General features: G+C 42.0%; 1 protein-coding gene and 1 long non-coding RNA gene across 23 annotated transcripts in view; one reads left to right on the top strand and one right to left on the bottom strand.

The window, feature by feature from the left end:
• Nucleotides 1–11,174, top strand: part of LOC127535223 (uncharacterized) — a 133,962-nt gene extending 122,788 nt beyond the window's left edge. Inside the window, exon 3 of the long non-coding RNA XR_007944004.1 lies at nucleotides 10,799–11,174. This is a non-coding gene — a long non-coding RNA (uncharacterized LOC127535223). The remainder of the gene's footprint in view (nucleotides 1–10,798) is intronic.
• Nucleotides 1–14,254, bottom strand: part of LOC110970697 (NACHT, LRR and PYD domains-containing protein 12-like) — a 274,641-nt gene that overhangs the window by 246,297 nt on the left and 14,090 nt on the right. For 15 of the 22 annotated variants that reach the window (XR_007943996.1, XR_007943994.1, XR_007943995.1 and 12 more), the window contains exon 8: nucleotides 11,184–11,357. The exons of 3 other annotated variants lie outside the window; for them this stretch is intronic. Coding sequence is in view for 14 of the 19 variants with exons in the window: in XM_051952560.1 (XP_051808520.1) it covers nucleotides 11,184–11,357 (174 nt within the window). In the remaining 5 variants the exon portion in view is untranslated. Of the gene's footprint in view, nucleotides 1–2,882; nucleotides 2,963–5,723; nucleotides 5,765–10,382; nucleotides 10,557–11,183; nucleotides 11,358–14,254 lie in introns of all 22 variants that reach the window. 4 more of the 22 variants (XM_051952558.1, XM_051952557.1, XM_051952559.1 and 1 more) reach the window with 3 other exon arrangements.

The raw sequence follows: 14,254 nt of genomic DNA, 5'->3' as shown, positions 1-14,254 counted from the left end.
GCTCACCTGACCTGAATCCAATAGAACACCTTTGGAACATTATGTTTTGTTCCATCAGACACCATCAGGTTGCTCCTCAGACTGTCCAGGAGCTCAGTGATGCCCTGGTCCAATTCTGGGAGGAGATACCCCAGGACACCATCCATCGTCTCATTCAGAGCTTGTCCCGGCATCGTCAGTCATGCATACAAGCACATGGAGGCCATACAAACTACTGAATACCATTTTGAGTTGCTGCCAAGGAATTTCAGAAAATGGACCAGCCTGCCACATCAGTTTTTCACTTTGATTTTGGGGTGTCTTGAATTTAACCCTCCTGGGGGGGTTGATCATTTTCATTCTCATCAAACAATGTGTCATCTTTTCATTTCTAACACATTATCCAGTCCATATCAATGCTAAGATCCAGTTTGTTTTTTCCCCATATTGAAATATGTGTTTTCAAAGTGTTCCTTTAATTTTTTTTGAGCAGTGTACATCTCATATGTTAATAATTATCAACATGAAGACAAAATGTAAACAAGCTGTGACTCTGAACTTGCAATACCAACATATAGACCACTAAGCACACCAGATCTAGTGGTCCTACAAATAACAAAATGAACCATTTTGGATTGTTGAAAAAGTAAAAAACTGAAACCTTTGCCTGCCATACACACATCAGCTACTGATTTTACAGACTTCAGCATCGACCTTGTTTGAAAATTCTTGACATTTGTCTTTTTTCAAAGGCCAGTAATGAAAGATTTTGCATCTGATGGAGTCATTCACTCATTTGGACCTTTTTTGGACATTTGTTTCTTTGTTGAGGGTGAAAATAGAAAAAAGTTCAGGTTTGAAAATGTAAAAAATTCTCGAAATTCTGAAAAAAATATTTTGCTCAGTTTTTGGTCCCAAATAACATATATGTAAACTCTAAAACCCCTAAAATCTGAGACAGCGGAGCAACATCACCTCTGAAATGACATGAAGTGAACCATCAAGCTACAACAGATATTTCCACTGAAGTTGAGACACTGTGTAAAGTGCAAATAAAAACAAATCACAAAGATTTACTTGGTCTGTTTGACTGAAAATAGCACAAAAAAGATAGCCCAGCCGCGCTAGACAACCCACGGCAACGAATTTAATTCTCTGCCAGGGTGGGTCTAGTTACCCTCCATAAGGCTCGAGGCTGGATGCTCCTAAAACTGGCCGGACCAATCACCATGAAGTGTAGAGTCAGAAGGCGGGTGTAACTAAGTGATGACAGAGGCGCGACGATTCTGACAGAAACAACCGGCGCACAATAAACAGTTATCTTTGGACTCGGCTTTGGCCACAGCCCTTAAAGATTTGAAGCTAAAATTCAACTTGAAAGATAAACAAAGGACGGCACTGAAGTGTTTCATTGAGAAGAAAGACGTATTTGGACTTATGCCGACGGGATATGGCAAATCCTTAATATACCAGTTGGCTCCGCTGGTTGGGAAGCTAATGGGACTTAGCCACAGTCCGGCGCTCTCGGAACTACGTCAGCCTATTCGTTGCACTGATTGCTTGTATACCTACCCAATTGCTGCAGAGTGATTTGAAAGACAACCTTTTAACCCGCCTCCCTCCCTGTCGAGCGGCCCTAGACCTGTGTCTAGACTTGTGCCTTCAGAATTCAGAACATGGGTCTAGCGCGGCTAGGCTACAAACAAGCTGTAATGGAAAGAGAAGAAATTTACCATTTTAAAAAGTTTTGACAGGGGCAACAAAAGACTGAAAAGCTGTGCTGGAAAGATGCCTGCATCCAGTCCAAGCACAGATTTCCCCAAAGAACATGGTACGACTAAAAAAAATATCCTCAAGTGTAGGTAGGAATGGGGATTGGTTGGATTTTACTAAAACTGGTACTGCTTATCCATACTGGTACTTAATCAATACTCTTATCAATACTCCTCTATAATTTGGTGCAGAAAATAAAGACATGAAAAGAGAAGCTTTGAAAAGAAACTAAGTTATTTTTGCCACAAACTGGGCAACTCCATGTCTTGTTTTACTTCTCATTGACTCTGGCCATTCAGATGTCCTTTGACAGATTATTTCCACAAACTGACAGAGCCTCCTGTGTGACTTATCATGCAGCTGCTTCTTAGACTGAGCTGAGCAGCACAAACTCAGTGAACTGTATAGTTTGGGAACACAACAGAAGCACTGATCTGTACTATCAGCTTTTCTGAAGCAAACAGAAATGGTTAAGAAAGAAAAACTAATCAGATCAATGGAGAGGAGAACTTAAGACTTTCTCTCCTGTATTATTTATCCCACCCATCAACAGTTTTTCTAACTGTTCCCCTGCTGTGGAGAAAACTCTATCTGATGTTGTTGAGGAGGCCTGAACACAACTTCATCATTTACTTAGCAGACCTACAGACAGCTGTCTGACAGACCTAAACTCTTTAGACTCCACTGTAGTGAAAGGGTTCTAAGTCTTCCACCATAAATTTCTCATCAGAACAACAATGCAGTGTCATTCCTCATCACCTAATCCCGGTAGCTTCATCATTATTAGGGTACGGTTGGGGTCTACATTAGCATGAAGTAACGTTGGACAATACATGCCACAAAGACCAATAACTGCATCATTTGTCAAGGAGCCTAACGGTACTGAATTACTGACCCAATCCCATAGCGGTACCAATTAATATCAGAACTCAGAACCAGTCCGTAATGGACACACATTGGTGGACAGAGACCATCAATGTGTTTCTGTAATCTGGAAGCTCTCAAACTGGAAATGGCTGATCAGACCAGAGCCACTGCTACACGACTATCTGAGCTGTTATCTGTTACCTGCTGTACGCTGAGCCCTGAAAACTGTCTGAAATATCAGTGTATAGTCATTTTTCTCTCACCTTCATCAGCTCTGGGTTGTCCTCAGAAAGGTCCGGCTCTGTGTCGGCTGTGTTTGGCTCCAGTTTAACGTCAGAGACACCTGATGGAAGAACACCAACAGCATCAGAAACCTGACTGGACACATGGAAGTATCTGCTGAGGAGTTGTTTTAAACCATCATATTTACTGGTTGTGCATCAGGATACATTAGGTTCAAAGGTAAACAGTGTGGTTGCAGGTCTCCCTCTGTTATTTCAGACCAAACTCTGTCCTTAGTGAAGCCACACAGTGTGTCTGTAGGCCTGCTACCTGATTGGGTAGGTAGGGGTCTGTGGTAAGTTTGTGTCTGGGGTCCATGCTCATGATAATCCATGCTTCAGGCCTGTTCTTTTCACATCATCCTCCACCTGTCCACCAGATGACCTCACACCCTCCCACCTGACCCCCACATCCATCCACTCTTCTTCACGTTCCCATTACATCTTCAGCTGCCGACACAATGAGCCGCTAATGATCTCATAAGAGAGATGTTCATGCTCTTATTACAGTCACTTATAGTTGGAAAAAAAAGTTTTCAGACACTTGAAAAGACCTCGGACTGGAGTTTCCAATTATTCCTTTAATTCTTTTGTGATGATGAAATCCTTGAATCACATAATACTTTGTCACAAAAACCGACATATTTTTAGGTTCTTTCAAAGACTGATTCAAGTTTTTCTGTAAATATGACAAAATCTGCTGACTCAAAAATATAAATACAACACTTTGAATCATCAGTGCTGATGTAGAAAATTGTGTTAATCAAATTTTCATGCTAATTTCTCTGGAGTGACTACAGCTGATGTCCTCTGAGCAAATTTAAATATGGATAGGGAACATTAGATGCAGCCACAAACATCATAGTGGTAGAGTCTGCTGTGTTCACGACTGAAAAAGTAAATCATTGACTTGCACAAGTCAGAAATTCACTTGGAGCCATTATGAAGCAGCTTCAGATCCAGAATCATCTGTTTGTCAGAATAAAGTTCATGGTCCAGGTGTGTTACTGCCACCATCAGGAAGAAAACACAAACTACCACCTGCTGCTGAGAGACCATTGGTCAGGATGGTCAAGAGTCAACCAAGAACCATCAGAAAGCAGGTCTGAATGGATGAGAAGCTGCTGGAACACAGCTGTCAGTGTCCACAGGGTTCTAGAGGATCCATGAAGAAGGAAGTTCTTCCTCTAGAAGCAGAACCTTAAAGCTCCACTCAAGTCTGCTGCTGATCACATGGACAAAGACAATACCTTCTGGAGGAAAGTTCTATGGTCAGATGGAAGAAAAACTGAGCAGAAATATGTTTGGAGAAAGGAAGGTGAGGCCTTTAACCCCAAGAACACCAAACCTAAACTCAGGCATGGAGTTGGCAGTATCATGCTCTGGGGCTTTCGAGAAGAGCTTCTGGACCAGTTTCAGACTGTATGTTGGACTGGTTCTGACTGGTTTAGGTTTGATTTTGGTCCTGGTTTTAGACCTTTGTAGGACTGGTTTCAGACTGTCTTGGTCAGGTCTTTTTTTTTACCTCAAGAACACCAAACCTACCATCAAGCATGGTGGTGGCAGTATCATGCTCTGTGGAAATGGAGCTTTACACAAAGTAAATGGAATAATAAAGAAGGAGGATCACCTCCACATTCTTCAGGAAAACCTAAAACCATCAGCACAAGGTTGATCTTGGTCACAGTTGGATGTTTCAACCAGACAATGAGGCCAAACACATCAGACGTGGTAAAGAAATGGTTCCATCAGGATAGAATGAAAAGATCTCCCCAAAGTCCTGACATAAACCCATTAAGAACCTGTGGACTGATGAAGAAACCAGTCTGAGTCAGAAAGACAACAAATTTAGTTGAACTGAACCAATTCTGTCCAGCGGAGTCAAACATAAACCAGAAGATTGTGGACAGAAACCAAAAGCACCTAATTGATGTGAAAATGGACAATATTAGCAATAATAGCATTTCTGTATGTATATTTTTGATCTAGCAGGTGTTGTCATATTTCCAGCAAACCTCCAATCGATCTTTCATGAATCTAAATGCAGTCCTGTTTTTCTTTTTGGCAAAGCAGCCTGTCCTCAAACCAAAAACGACCACATAGGTCGTCTGTACACGCCCGTATTACGACCAAGTGTTACGTTTTGACTATGCGACCTCTGGCAGTTGAGTAAATATCGACACTGTCGCAGGTGAAACGTCACCATGAACAAACTTATCTTGACACTATCCCTATCCCTATCCCTTTCCCTCACCCTAACCCTAACCCTAACCATAACCCTAAACCCGTGCTGGGAAAGTGAGGAAAAAGCCGTTTCGCGAGGGAAAAGCCATTTCTCGAATTAAATCCTGTAATGTGTTCCTTTTCCCCGTAGGGGCGCTAACGTAAATACGCTCTCATGGGTCGTATTCCGGTGCACGTTACATACGACCAATGCGGTCATATGAATTTGAGGACTTGTTGGGCAAAGACACGTGTTTCAATGATTCCATCATTGAAAATTCAGAGTTCTAGGAGTTATTGGAAAGTCAAGACTATCATGATATACATGGTCTTTACAGATGTATGTAAACGTGTGTTCCAGCTGCAGGACCATAGTTTAATCAGCTGTGTTATCTTTTCTTTCATGTAGCTCTGCTTAATCATGACAACATATGGTGTTGATCATCACAACAGAGGAGACAACACAATAATTCAGTGCTCTTCAGAAAGTCATTTAAGATGGGCTAAAACTTTTTCAGCATGTGCAGATTTATTATAGAAGTATTATTGTGATGAAAGGAGCACTTGATCATTTAATTTTATTGAGGACTTTGTACTCACAGGTTTTGTTTCTGGACGTTTTCAACACTCCATTGTCGAAGCTGCAGCGCAAAGCACATAAACAGGAAAGGAAAGTGAGAAATTATCAGATTTTGAGTTCGCTTTATTGAACAGAACAGTGACAATTCCAGACAATCAGTCTCATCATGCTGAACATCAACTAATTCTGTTTCAGTTTAATGGGATAGTCTGCCAACTTGACACCACTTGACATGATTCGGTTACTCCTCGTTTATTTTGGGTCAGATTCAACACAACTATTAATCAGTCAGGAACAGCAATGAACAGGAGTCTTTGCATGTCAAGTCAGTAACTTGAGACTTGGTGTTTGTAAAATATTTTCATCTGATAAAGAATGTGTTTTCCTGGAGGTTGTCTACAATCATTTCTAAACATGGTGCAAAAAATAAACTCCTTACTTGTGGAACATCTACTTATTGACAGAAGCTACAATTTTACAGTTTTTCACGTCAGTCAGGAAGAGAAGGACTGAATCAGAGAAGGAGAACGTTCTACTTTCACAGCCACAATGACTACAGCAGAATCTGTCCTGCTGGCCGGAGGGGCATCAGTTCAGCCCAGTTATCATCAAGAACTCACACAAATGCCTCCACATAACATTTCACTGGAACACTCTCAGGAAATGGTTCTCTGTGCATCTGGAGCTCTGCCATGTCTGTGCTGGTGTGATGCTCCGTCTATCTGCTGCAGCTCATCTGCTTACCTCACACTCATCCAGCAGGGCAGACTCAGCAGTGGATCTACTCACAGCTCTTCCCTACACTCATTTCACCAACAGGCTCCAGTCTGTCAGCCTCCACCAGCCTTATGCTACCAATAACCCACCAAGCTCCATCACCTGTGCTGTTTTAAGCCATCCTACGTCATCCACTAACTAACTGTCTGGATTAGGGTGACCATATTCTGTTTCTCTGAAAAGAGGACACACTTCCAGCTCACGCACGAAAACTTTTCAGTTTTTTCCCCCCATTTTTAGGGGTTTTCTGTGGGTCAGGGGGCTTTCTGTGCTTCTAACTCAGCTAAACAAATATTCTGAATTCCCCAGAAAAGAACACTTCACCTGGATATACTGAAAAATAGCTCAGAACACTCACAAACAGTTGCTTTATAAATAATATATTTATTAATTTAAACAATTCTCCTAAACAATATATTCTTCAAAATAATGTTTCTAATGGCAAATGAAAAAAATATATAAATAATGCCTCAAGTCAGCAGTCCTTTTTCCTTCTTTTCCCTTTTCTTCAGTCTTCCTGGCCTTTCTCTTCTCCCTGGTCATCCTCCTTGTCACCCTAGTCTCCTTCCTTGTCTCCCTGGTCATCCTCCTTGTCTCCCTGGTCATCCTCCTTGTCTCCCTGGTCTCCTTCCTTGTCTCCCTGGTCTCCTTCCTTGTCTCTCTGGTCTCCTTCCTTGTCTCCCTGGTCTCCTTCCTTGTCTCCCTGGTCTCCTTCCTTGTCTCCCTGGTCATTCTCCTTGTCTCCCTGGTCTCCTTCCTTGTCTCGTTCCTTGTCTCCCTGGTCTTCCTTTTCTGCCCAAGCATATTTAGCTGAAGAGCTTATTTTTCTCAGCATTTTCGGATTGCTCATCAAGTAGATGTGAAAGTCATTGCAAGACATTCTTGGAAATTATATTGCACAAATAGCAGCCCCTTCAGTGACTCAACAGACAGCTTGTTTCTTTCCCTGGTCCACTGGCAATGAGAAAACCCTCTCAACATTTGCATTGTGAGAAGGAAGGGCAAAGACAAACTGTGCAATCTTCAGTAGTTCTGAGTAACAGCCTATGCTTTTGGCTTTCTGAAAATATGTGGACCACTTCTTGTGCACTTGCAAGCCTTTGAACTCTCCATCACCACTAATGCTGCTTTCAGTGAACTTCTTGAGATTGGTGACCTGATCAAAACACTTCGCATCATCAATTGGCACCCCCTTCTCTCCTCGGTACTTGATGCAGGCTTCAACATCATTCCAATCTGGTGGCTGACTCAGATCCATCCACATGAATTGGGTGAATTCCTCCATGGGCTTCATCCACTTCTCTAGGTACTGCAGGCATGCACTGTACAGGCCTTGTACATCTGCACAGAACCTATCACATTCTTGACCAAGACCATCTTTGCGCCTCTTGCCAGTCGTCCCTTCACTTTCAAGGACATGAAGCTGTTTCTCATGCGTTCCTCAGCATAGTGTGTACTTTGTCTAGGATGTTCCTTACTTCCACAATGGAATTGTCTTGCCTTTCCATTTCCAGAATATGGGAGTGGAACACACTCATGAGTGAGTGCATGTGCCAGAGGTAAATCTCACTGAAGTCATTTTCAAAAAACCTCTTGATCGTTACAGGTGGTTTTTCCTGAGACAGAAAGAATGACTTCAATGCTGGAAACATCTGCAGCAGCCTCTCAATTCCAGGGAATAATGACAGCCATTGTGTCTTGCTGTGGGAAAGGAGCACTCTGTTTTGGATGTCAACAAACTCACAGTACTCCTTCAAATTCTCAGTGCGCACTGTGTAAATGTGAAAATACTGGTAGATTTTGAACATGATATTCTCTATTTCCACATTAAGTGTGTCTGCACCATGATGAACACAACTGTTCAATATGTGTGCTGGGCAACCCACACCCACCAGAGTTTTGTTCTGCAGCAACCTCTTCAGATTTGCAAATACATTCTTCCCTCCTTCATCACGTATGATTCCTGCGAAATTTGTGTTGCAATTGTCACCAGTAAATGCAATGCATTTTTCTGACAAATTGTTTCTTTATAATGTATCAATCAAGTACTGTGCAATTGTGTCTGCTGTCTCATTAGGTGTGTCTTTTACCTCAATCAATTCAGCCCGGTCTCACGGGGATTCGTGAAACTGTCACGTCAGTTTTTGTTTCGGTTTCGTGTGCACCAACATGATGTCGTCATGTTTTTCGTGCCGCTCACCACGAGCGAAACCCGCTGTGGTAATCACATCTGAAAGTGGTTTATACCGGCGGATTCATGACGATCTAAGCTGTCCATTGGCGTTTGCGGCTGCCGCTGCGGCCGCCGCTTCGGCCGCCACACATTCTTTAAATTCCTATGCAAATTCGGCGGATTCATGACGATTTAAGCTGTCCATCGGCGTTTGCGGCTGCCGCCGCAGCAGCCATTGCAGCCGCCAGACATCCGGTTGCAGCAGCGGCCGCGGCGGCGGCCGCAAACGCCGGTGGACAGCTTAAATCGTCATGAATCCGCCGGTATAAACCACTTTCAGATGTGATCCGGCCGCTGTTGTGGCCGGATGTCCGGCGGCTGCAAACGCCGATGGACAGCTTAGATCGTCATGAATCCGCCGGTATAAACCACTTTCAGATGTGATTACCACAGCGGGTTTCGCTCGTGGTGAGCGGCACGAAAAACATGACGACATCGTGTTGGTGCGCACGAAACCGAAACAAAAACTGACGTGACAGTTTCACGAATCCCCGTGAGACCGTGTTGATCAATTTTGATTGTACACCACCTTTCTTCCAGTCAAAGAACTGGATTATTATTGGGAATATTTTTGTTGGCCCGTGGTTACTGCCATCTGTAGAAATGCCACAGTACTCAATTTCTTTGAGCGAGTCCAGTGCGATTTCAACAGAGTGTGGCGCTATAACGCTGTTGACAATGGCCTCTGTTTTGATGCGTGCACTTGAGAATTTTTTTGCAGTGTCTGAATCTGGGAATGCCTTTTTCATTAAATTGCTAGTGCAATCCATCGACCTGTAACTGCTGTGGTGTTTGACTGTGTGAAATGCCAGAGTACCCTCGCTTGCATTCACCATGTCTTCATTTTTGCCAGGTCTCACAAAGTATTTGGTGACTTTTCCACTCGAGCTCTCACCCTGCACAGCTGTTTTGTGTTTTGTTGTGGCGATATGGGTTTGCAGATCGTTGGAACCCTTATTAGCCATGGAGACATAAGTCCCAGCTTTGCAGACTGTACATTCTGCCTCCCTTTTGTCACGACCCAGACGAAAACAGGGGTACTTCTTTCGCATTTCATCAGTGAATTGACATTTGCGTTTCGGCATTTTCTTTCTGTTCGTGCTCTCTCGCAGTCTGCCTACCTGCCTGTCAGAACGCCCGTGAGAGTGGAGCGTGGAGCGCCTCTGTACTGATTTGTGAATGATTAATACACATTCCGGGGTTCGGCTCAAACTCCGCCTCTCAGAGCGTGTTTCCAAAGGAAACATTCAACATGAATGATAAATACACTGGTCTGTGATGCGCTCAAGCTAGGCAAGATCAAAAACCCGGACATTTGAAGGACTTTATAAACGCCGGCCGGACAGGCCGGACAGTGTCTCAAAAGAGGACATGTCCGGGCAAAAGAGGACGTACGGTTACCCAAGTCTGGATATACTCATCACTTCTACCCCATGTCCTGTCCTCTCTCACCACAATCTGACCCTCTCCAGCCAACCTTTGTCCTCTTTGAAATCTCTTCCAAGCAACCTTCCTGAACCTGCTGAACATCGATGAACTTTGTGAGAAAAATGGTTAGAGAGATGCACCAACACACTTCATCTGAATGGAGGTGAGACTTTAACCATCAGTTTAATTATTTGCAGCTGAAATTAGGCTCATGTAGAAGAATATAAACATGATGTCTGACCTCAGAGTCTGCAGGCTGCAATCTGGACTCTCCAGAAGATCTAACAGATGTTTCACTGATGATTCCTGCAGGTTGTTGAAGCTCAGGCCCAGATGTTCCAGATGGGAGGGGTTGGACTTCAGAGCTGAGACCAGAGAATCACAGCTGATCTCTGTCAAACCGCAGCGCTCCAATCTGAATAAAGAATAAAAGATGTGAGTTGAGGAGACAAAGTTCCTGCTTGAAATCATTCAGAGTTTCATCATCAGTTCAGAGCTGCAGACATCTGGATTTCTATGCATCAAGTCAACCTTAAATCTCCTTCAAATCTTCCTTTCATACGTGCAGCTTCATCAATGAGATCTGTTCATTTATTCTACCAGAGGAGAAGCTGCTGGACCTCAGAGGACAAATACATTTGCTTCCAGGACAGAAAGGTGAAAAGCATCTAAAGGTTGAGCAGCAGATAAAGCCACTGTCTTTACTTCAGTCATCTCACAGCTCCAAATGCTGGAAAGGATGAAGGAGAGAGTTTGTGCCACTGGTGAGCTTCCAGTTAAAGTGTTGCAGTGATGTGACACACAACAGGTGCTGACAGGTGAGGAGAGTTCTTCTACTCACTGACTTCTATCAGCTCAGCACAGAGAACTTTAAGGACACTTTAGCTTTGACTCTGGACTGAGTCTAGACTTTATGACTCCCTACTACATTTAAAAAGAAAAACTCTGTGGATGATTCACAGCAGTCATTAAAACTGATGAGAAAAAAGAAACATTCACCCAAAGATGAGAACTTTGAATCACTGAAAACATGATGTCTTACTCCAGAGTCTTCAGGATGCAGTCTGGACTCTCCAGAAAACCACTCAGATGTTTCACTCCTGAATCCTTCAGCTTGTTGTAGCTCAGGTCCAGATGTTCCAGATGGGAGGGGTTGGACTTCAGAGCTGAGACCAGAGAATCACAGCTGATCTCTGACAAACTGCAGTCCCTCAATCTGAATAATAATAAAAAAAGATGTGAGTTGAGAAGACCAACTTCCTGCTTGCAAACCATTCAGAGTTTCATCATGAGTTCAGAGCTGAAGAAGCTTCAGAAGGTCCAAGTTCAGAAAATGGAAACTCCAAGCAGCTGAAGCCAACAGGATGCAGCTTCAAACAGTCCAACAGAAGCAGTGAAGAAGAGCTCTCATTAATCAGGACTTCAAGTGAAAAGTAATCCTGAGCATGAACATTTTTGCTTTTGAGTGGGAGTCAGGGTACAATCTCGCTAACTAACAAGAAATTAAGATATCTGCCTTCGTAAACTCAGACCACAGACTATCGTAATACTAATAAAGGTCAGTCGGTCATGGTAGGTTCTCCATCTGACTATAACATGGTGCAAATATATTGTTTAACAACTAATCAGTAAGACATGGAAAAAGGACATTGATTCAACTTTTAACAATATATGCACCATTGGAACTATTTATTCTGGAACACAACTATGTAAACGGCTACAGTGCAAAAAAAATAAATCAATCAATGATATAGTTTACAATGGCAAACTATAGTTCAGTTCAAATAATAACAAAAAACATTAAAGTACTCTAAGAACTGGTCATTTAAATAACCAGAAATAAATAGAAAAATAGAAAATAAACAAGTAGTTTACTACAGACAACTACAGTTCAATTTTTTTAAAAATTACGTTTCTACAAGAACTGGTAATGAATCCTTTTATTCATATCTATTTCTTCTTTTCTTTCTGACATCTTTTACTTCTTCTATAAGTGTTGAGGCTTTGGCAGTGTTCACTTTTGCATTTGCCAGATGTTGTGCAGTTACTCTACAGTTATTCTCATCATTAAAAAAACAAAAAATGTTTGCCCTTCCATCTATTTGTCTGTGCAAAACATTTGAAAAAGTGGAATAATGGATTTGGATGAAACTTTCAGGGAAGATCATAAATGACACAAAGACCAAGTGATCAGGCAGTGATGCAGCTTATAGTCTGGATCCATGGATTTCTTAGAGATTTCTGTATCATTAAGAGATAGCACCATGGTGTCACTGTAACCATGACAACCAGTGAACACTACGTCTGCTGCTTGCTGACGATCACATGATTGTGATTGTACTACAAATCCACCACTGTGCACTTGTTAGACATCGACTGAGCAGCCTTAAGGGAACACTGCGCTCTCTGAGAGCCGGTAAGGAATCAACTGCAGGTGGATCTCAACGTTTTTCTAAGACCTGCCCCCACTCTACTTCCCATTGGGTAGTGATATTAGTTTGGTTGACAGCAAAAGCTGTTCCCCTCATTCCACTGGTAGACGAACTCGATTGGCAATGTTGTCCTATCATTGTTTCTTTTTTTTTTTCAAGACAAACGCAGGCGCTGCAAGTCAGAAATCCAGCACAGTGCCGGAATAATTTGAGCCATGATTAATATTAATGACAACATGCTGCTGCTTCAATGAAGATGTAGTGACTTCAGCTCTGAAACTCTGCAGCTCCACCAGTGGCTCCATCCACACAAACTCATACTGAGCAACAAACACAAGGAAAAACACTCACATTTATTTCACTTTCTGCTCACAGTCACACAAACACATAAGAAGGAAACGTGGATGAAATGAGGCTCCAGACTCTAAAAGATCTTCATGTTCTGGAACCATGGAGACCTTTTTTAGAACACACACATAATTTGTTTACTCAATCAAAGTTGTTTAAATTCAATGATCTTGTAAAATACAACACATCAATCATTCTTTTTAAAGCTTTCAATAAATTATTACCAACCAATCTTCAGCGCTTCTTTATAATTCGAGAGCAAACATATGATTTGAGAGGTTATGCTAATTTTACATTACCCAAAGTTCGAACTACTTGTAAAAGTTTTTGTGTGTCTGTGTGTGGGGTGAAACTCTGGAACAGTCTTGACTTACAACACAAGCAATGCCAAAATATTAACAGATTCAAACTGTATTATAAACATCAGATCTGGTCTAATTATAGGCACTGCATGCTGTAATTCACCTTGTCATTTACAGTTACTGATCAATGTGTCCCTATTGTCCCTATTGTCCCTATTGTGGTGTTTGTCCATTACCATCGCTGGTATTTTGTCAAGTTCCAGTATTTTGTCCATTTCTAGTATCTGTCCATTTCTGATATTAGTCCATTACCATTGCTGGTATTTGTCCAATTGTTTATTGTCTTTTGTGTATTATATTGTATTTGTCACTCTAACATAACCTTGTTATGATGAGTCACAGCTCATAGTGTTTCCGTAGATGAGCTTGGGGGTAGGATTAAATAAGTTTTCTTCCTCCTACTCCCTTTTCAGGCATTCTATGTATATGTTACCATATTGGAATGTTTGTTTTTGCATTGTTATTGAAATCGTCTGAAATGAATGAATAAAAAAAAAAAAAAAAAAAACCTTTCCATCAGGACTCTACATTCACATCATTTCATTCTTCATCCATCTGTCATTGATGGTGGAAAGTATCCATCACAGTTTTCAGAGGACCAGGTGACGTCTTCAAACTCTTTTCTCAAACACAAACATCTTCACTTTCTAATGACTCCAACCAGAGAAAAGAAGAAAATCAGCAAAAACTCCAGCAGAAAATCTTCCCGTTGCTCCTGATAAATGACTTCAACTCTTCATCAACTCTCACAACTTCTGCTGCTGGATTTTCTGCTCATTCAACAACTGATGGATCAGCTTCACCTTTCATCAGCAGCTAAATCAAACGGCTGCATCTTGGATTTCAACATTTCACTTTCTGAACATCACATGTCTTCATCCAAGTGTTGAACCAGCAGATGCTGAATATTAGTTTCTGTCTCTCAGGACGAAAAACTGCTTCAATTACAGCTCAAACAATCAGTCCACTAT

This window comes from Acanthochromis polyacanthus, chromosome 8 (genome assembly GCF_021347895.1).
Source record: "Acanthochromis polyacanthus isolate Apoly-LR-REF ecotype Palm Island chromosome 8, KAUST_Apoly_ChrSc, whole genome shotgun sequence".
NCBI classification, from domain to species: Eukaryota; Metazoa; Chordata; class Actinopteri; family Pomacentridae; genus Acanthochromis; species Acanthochromis polyacanthus.
This window is presented reverse-complemented; position numbering and strand designations above follow the sequence as displayed.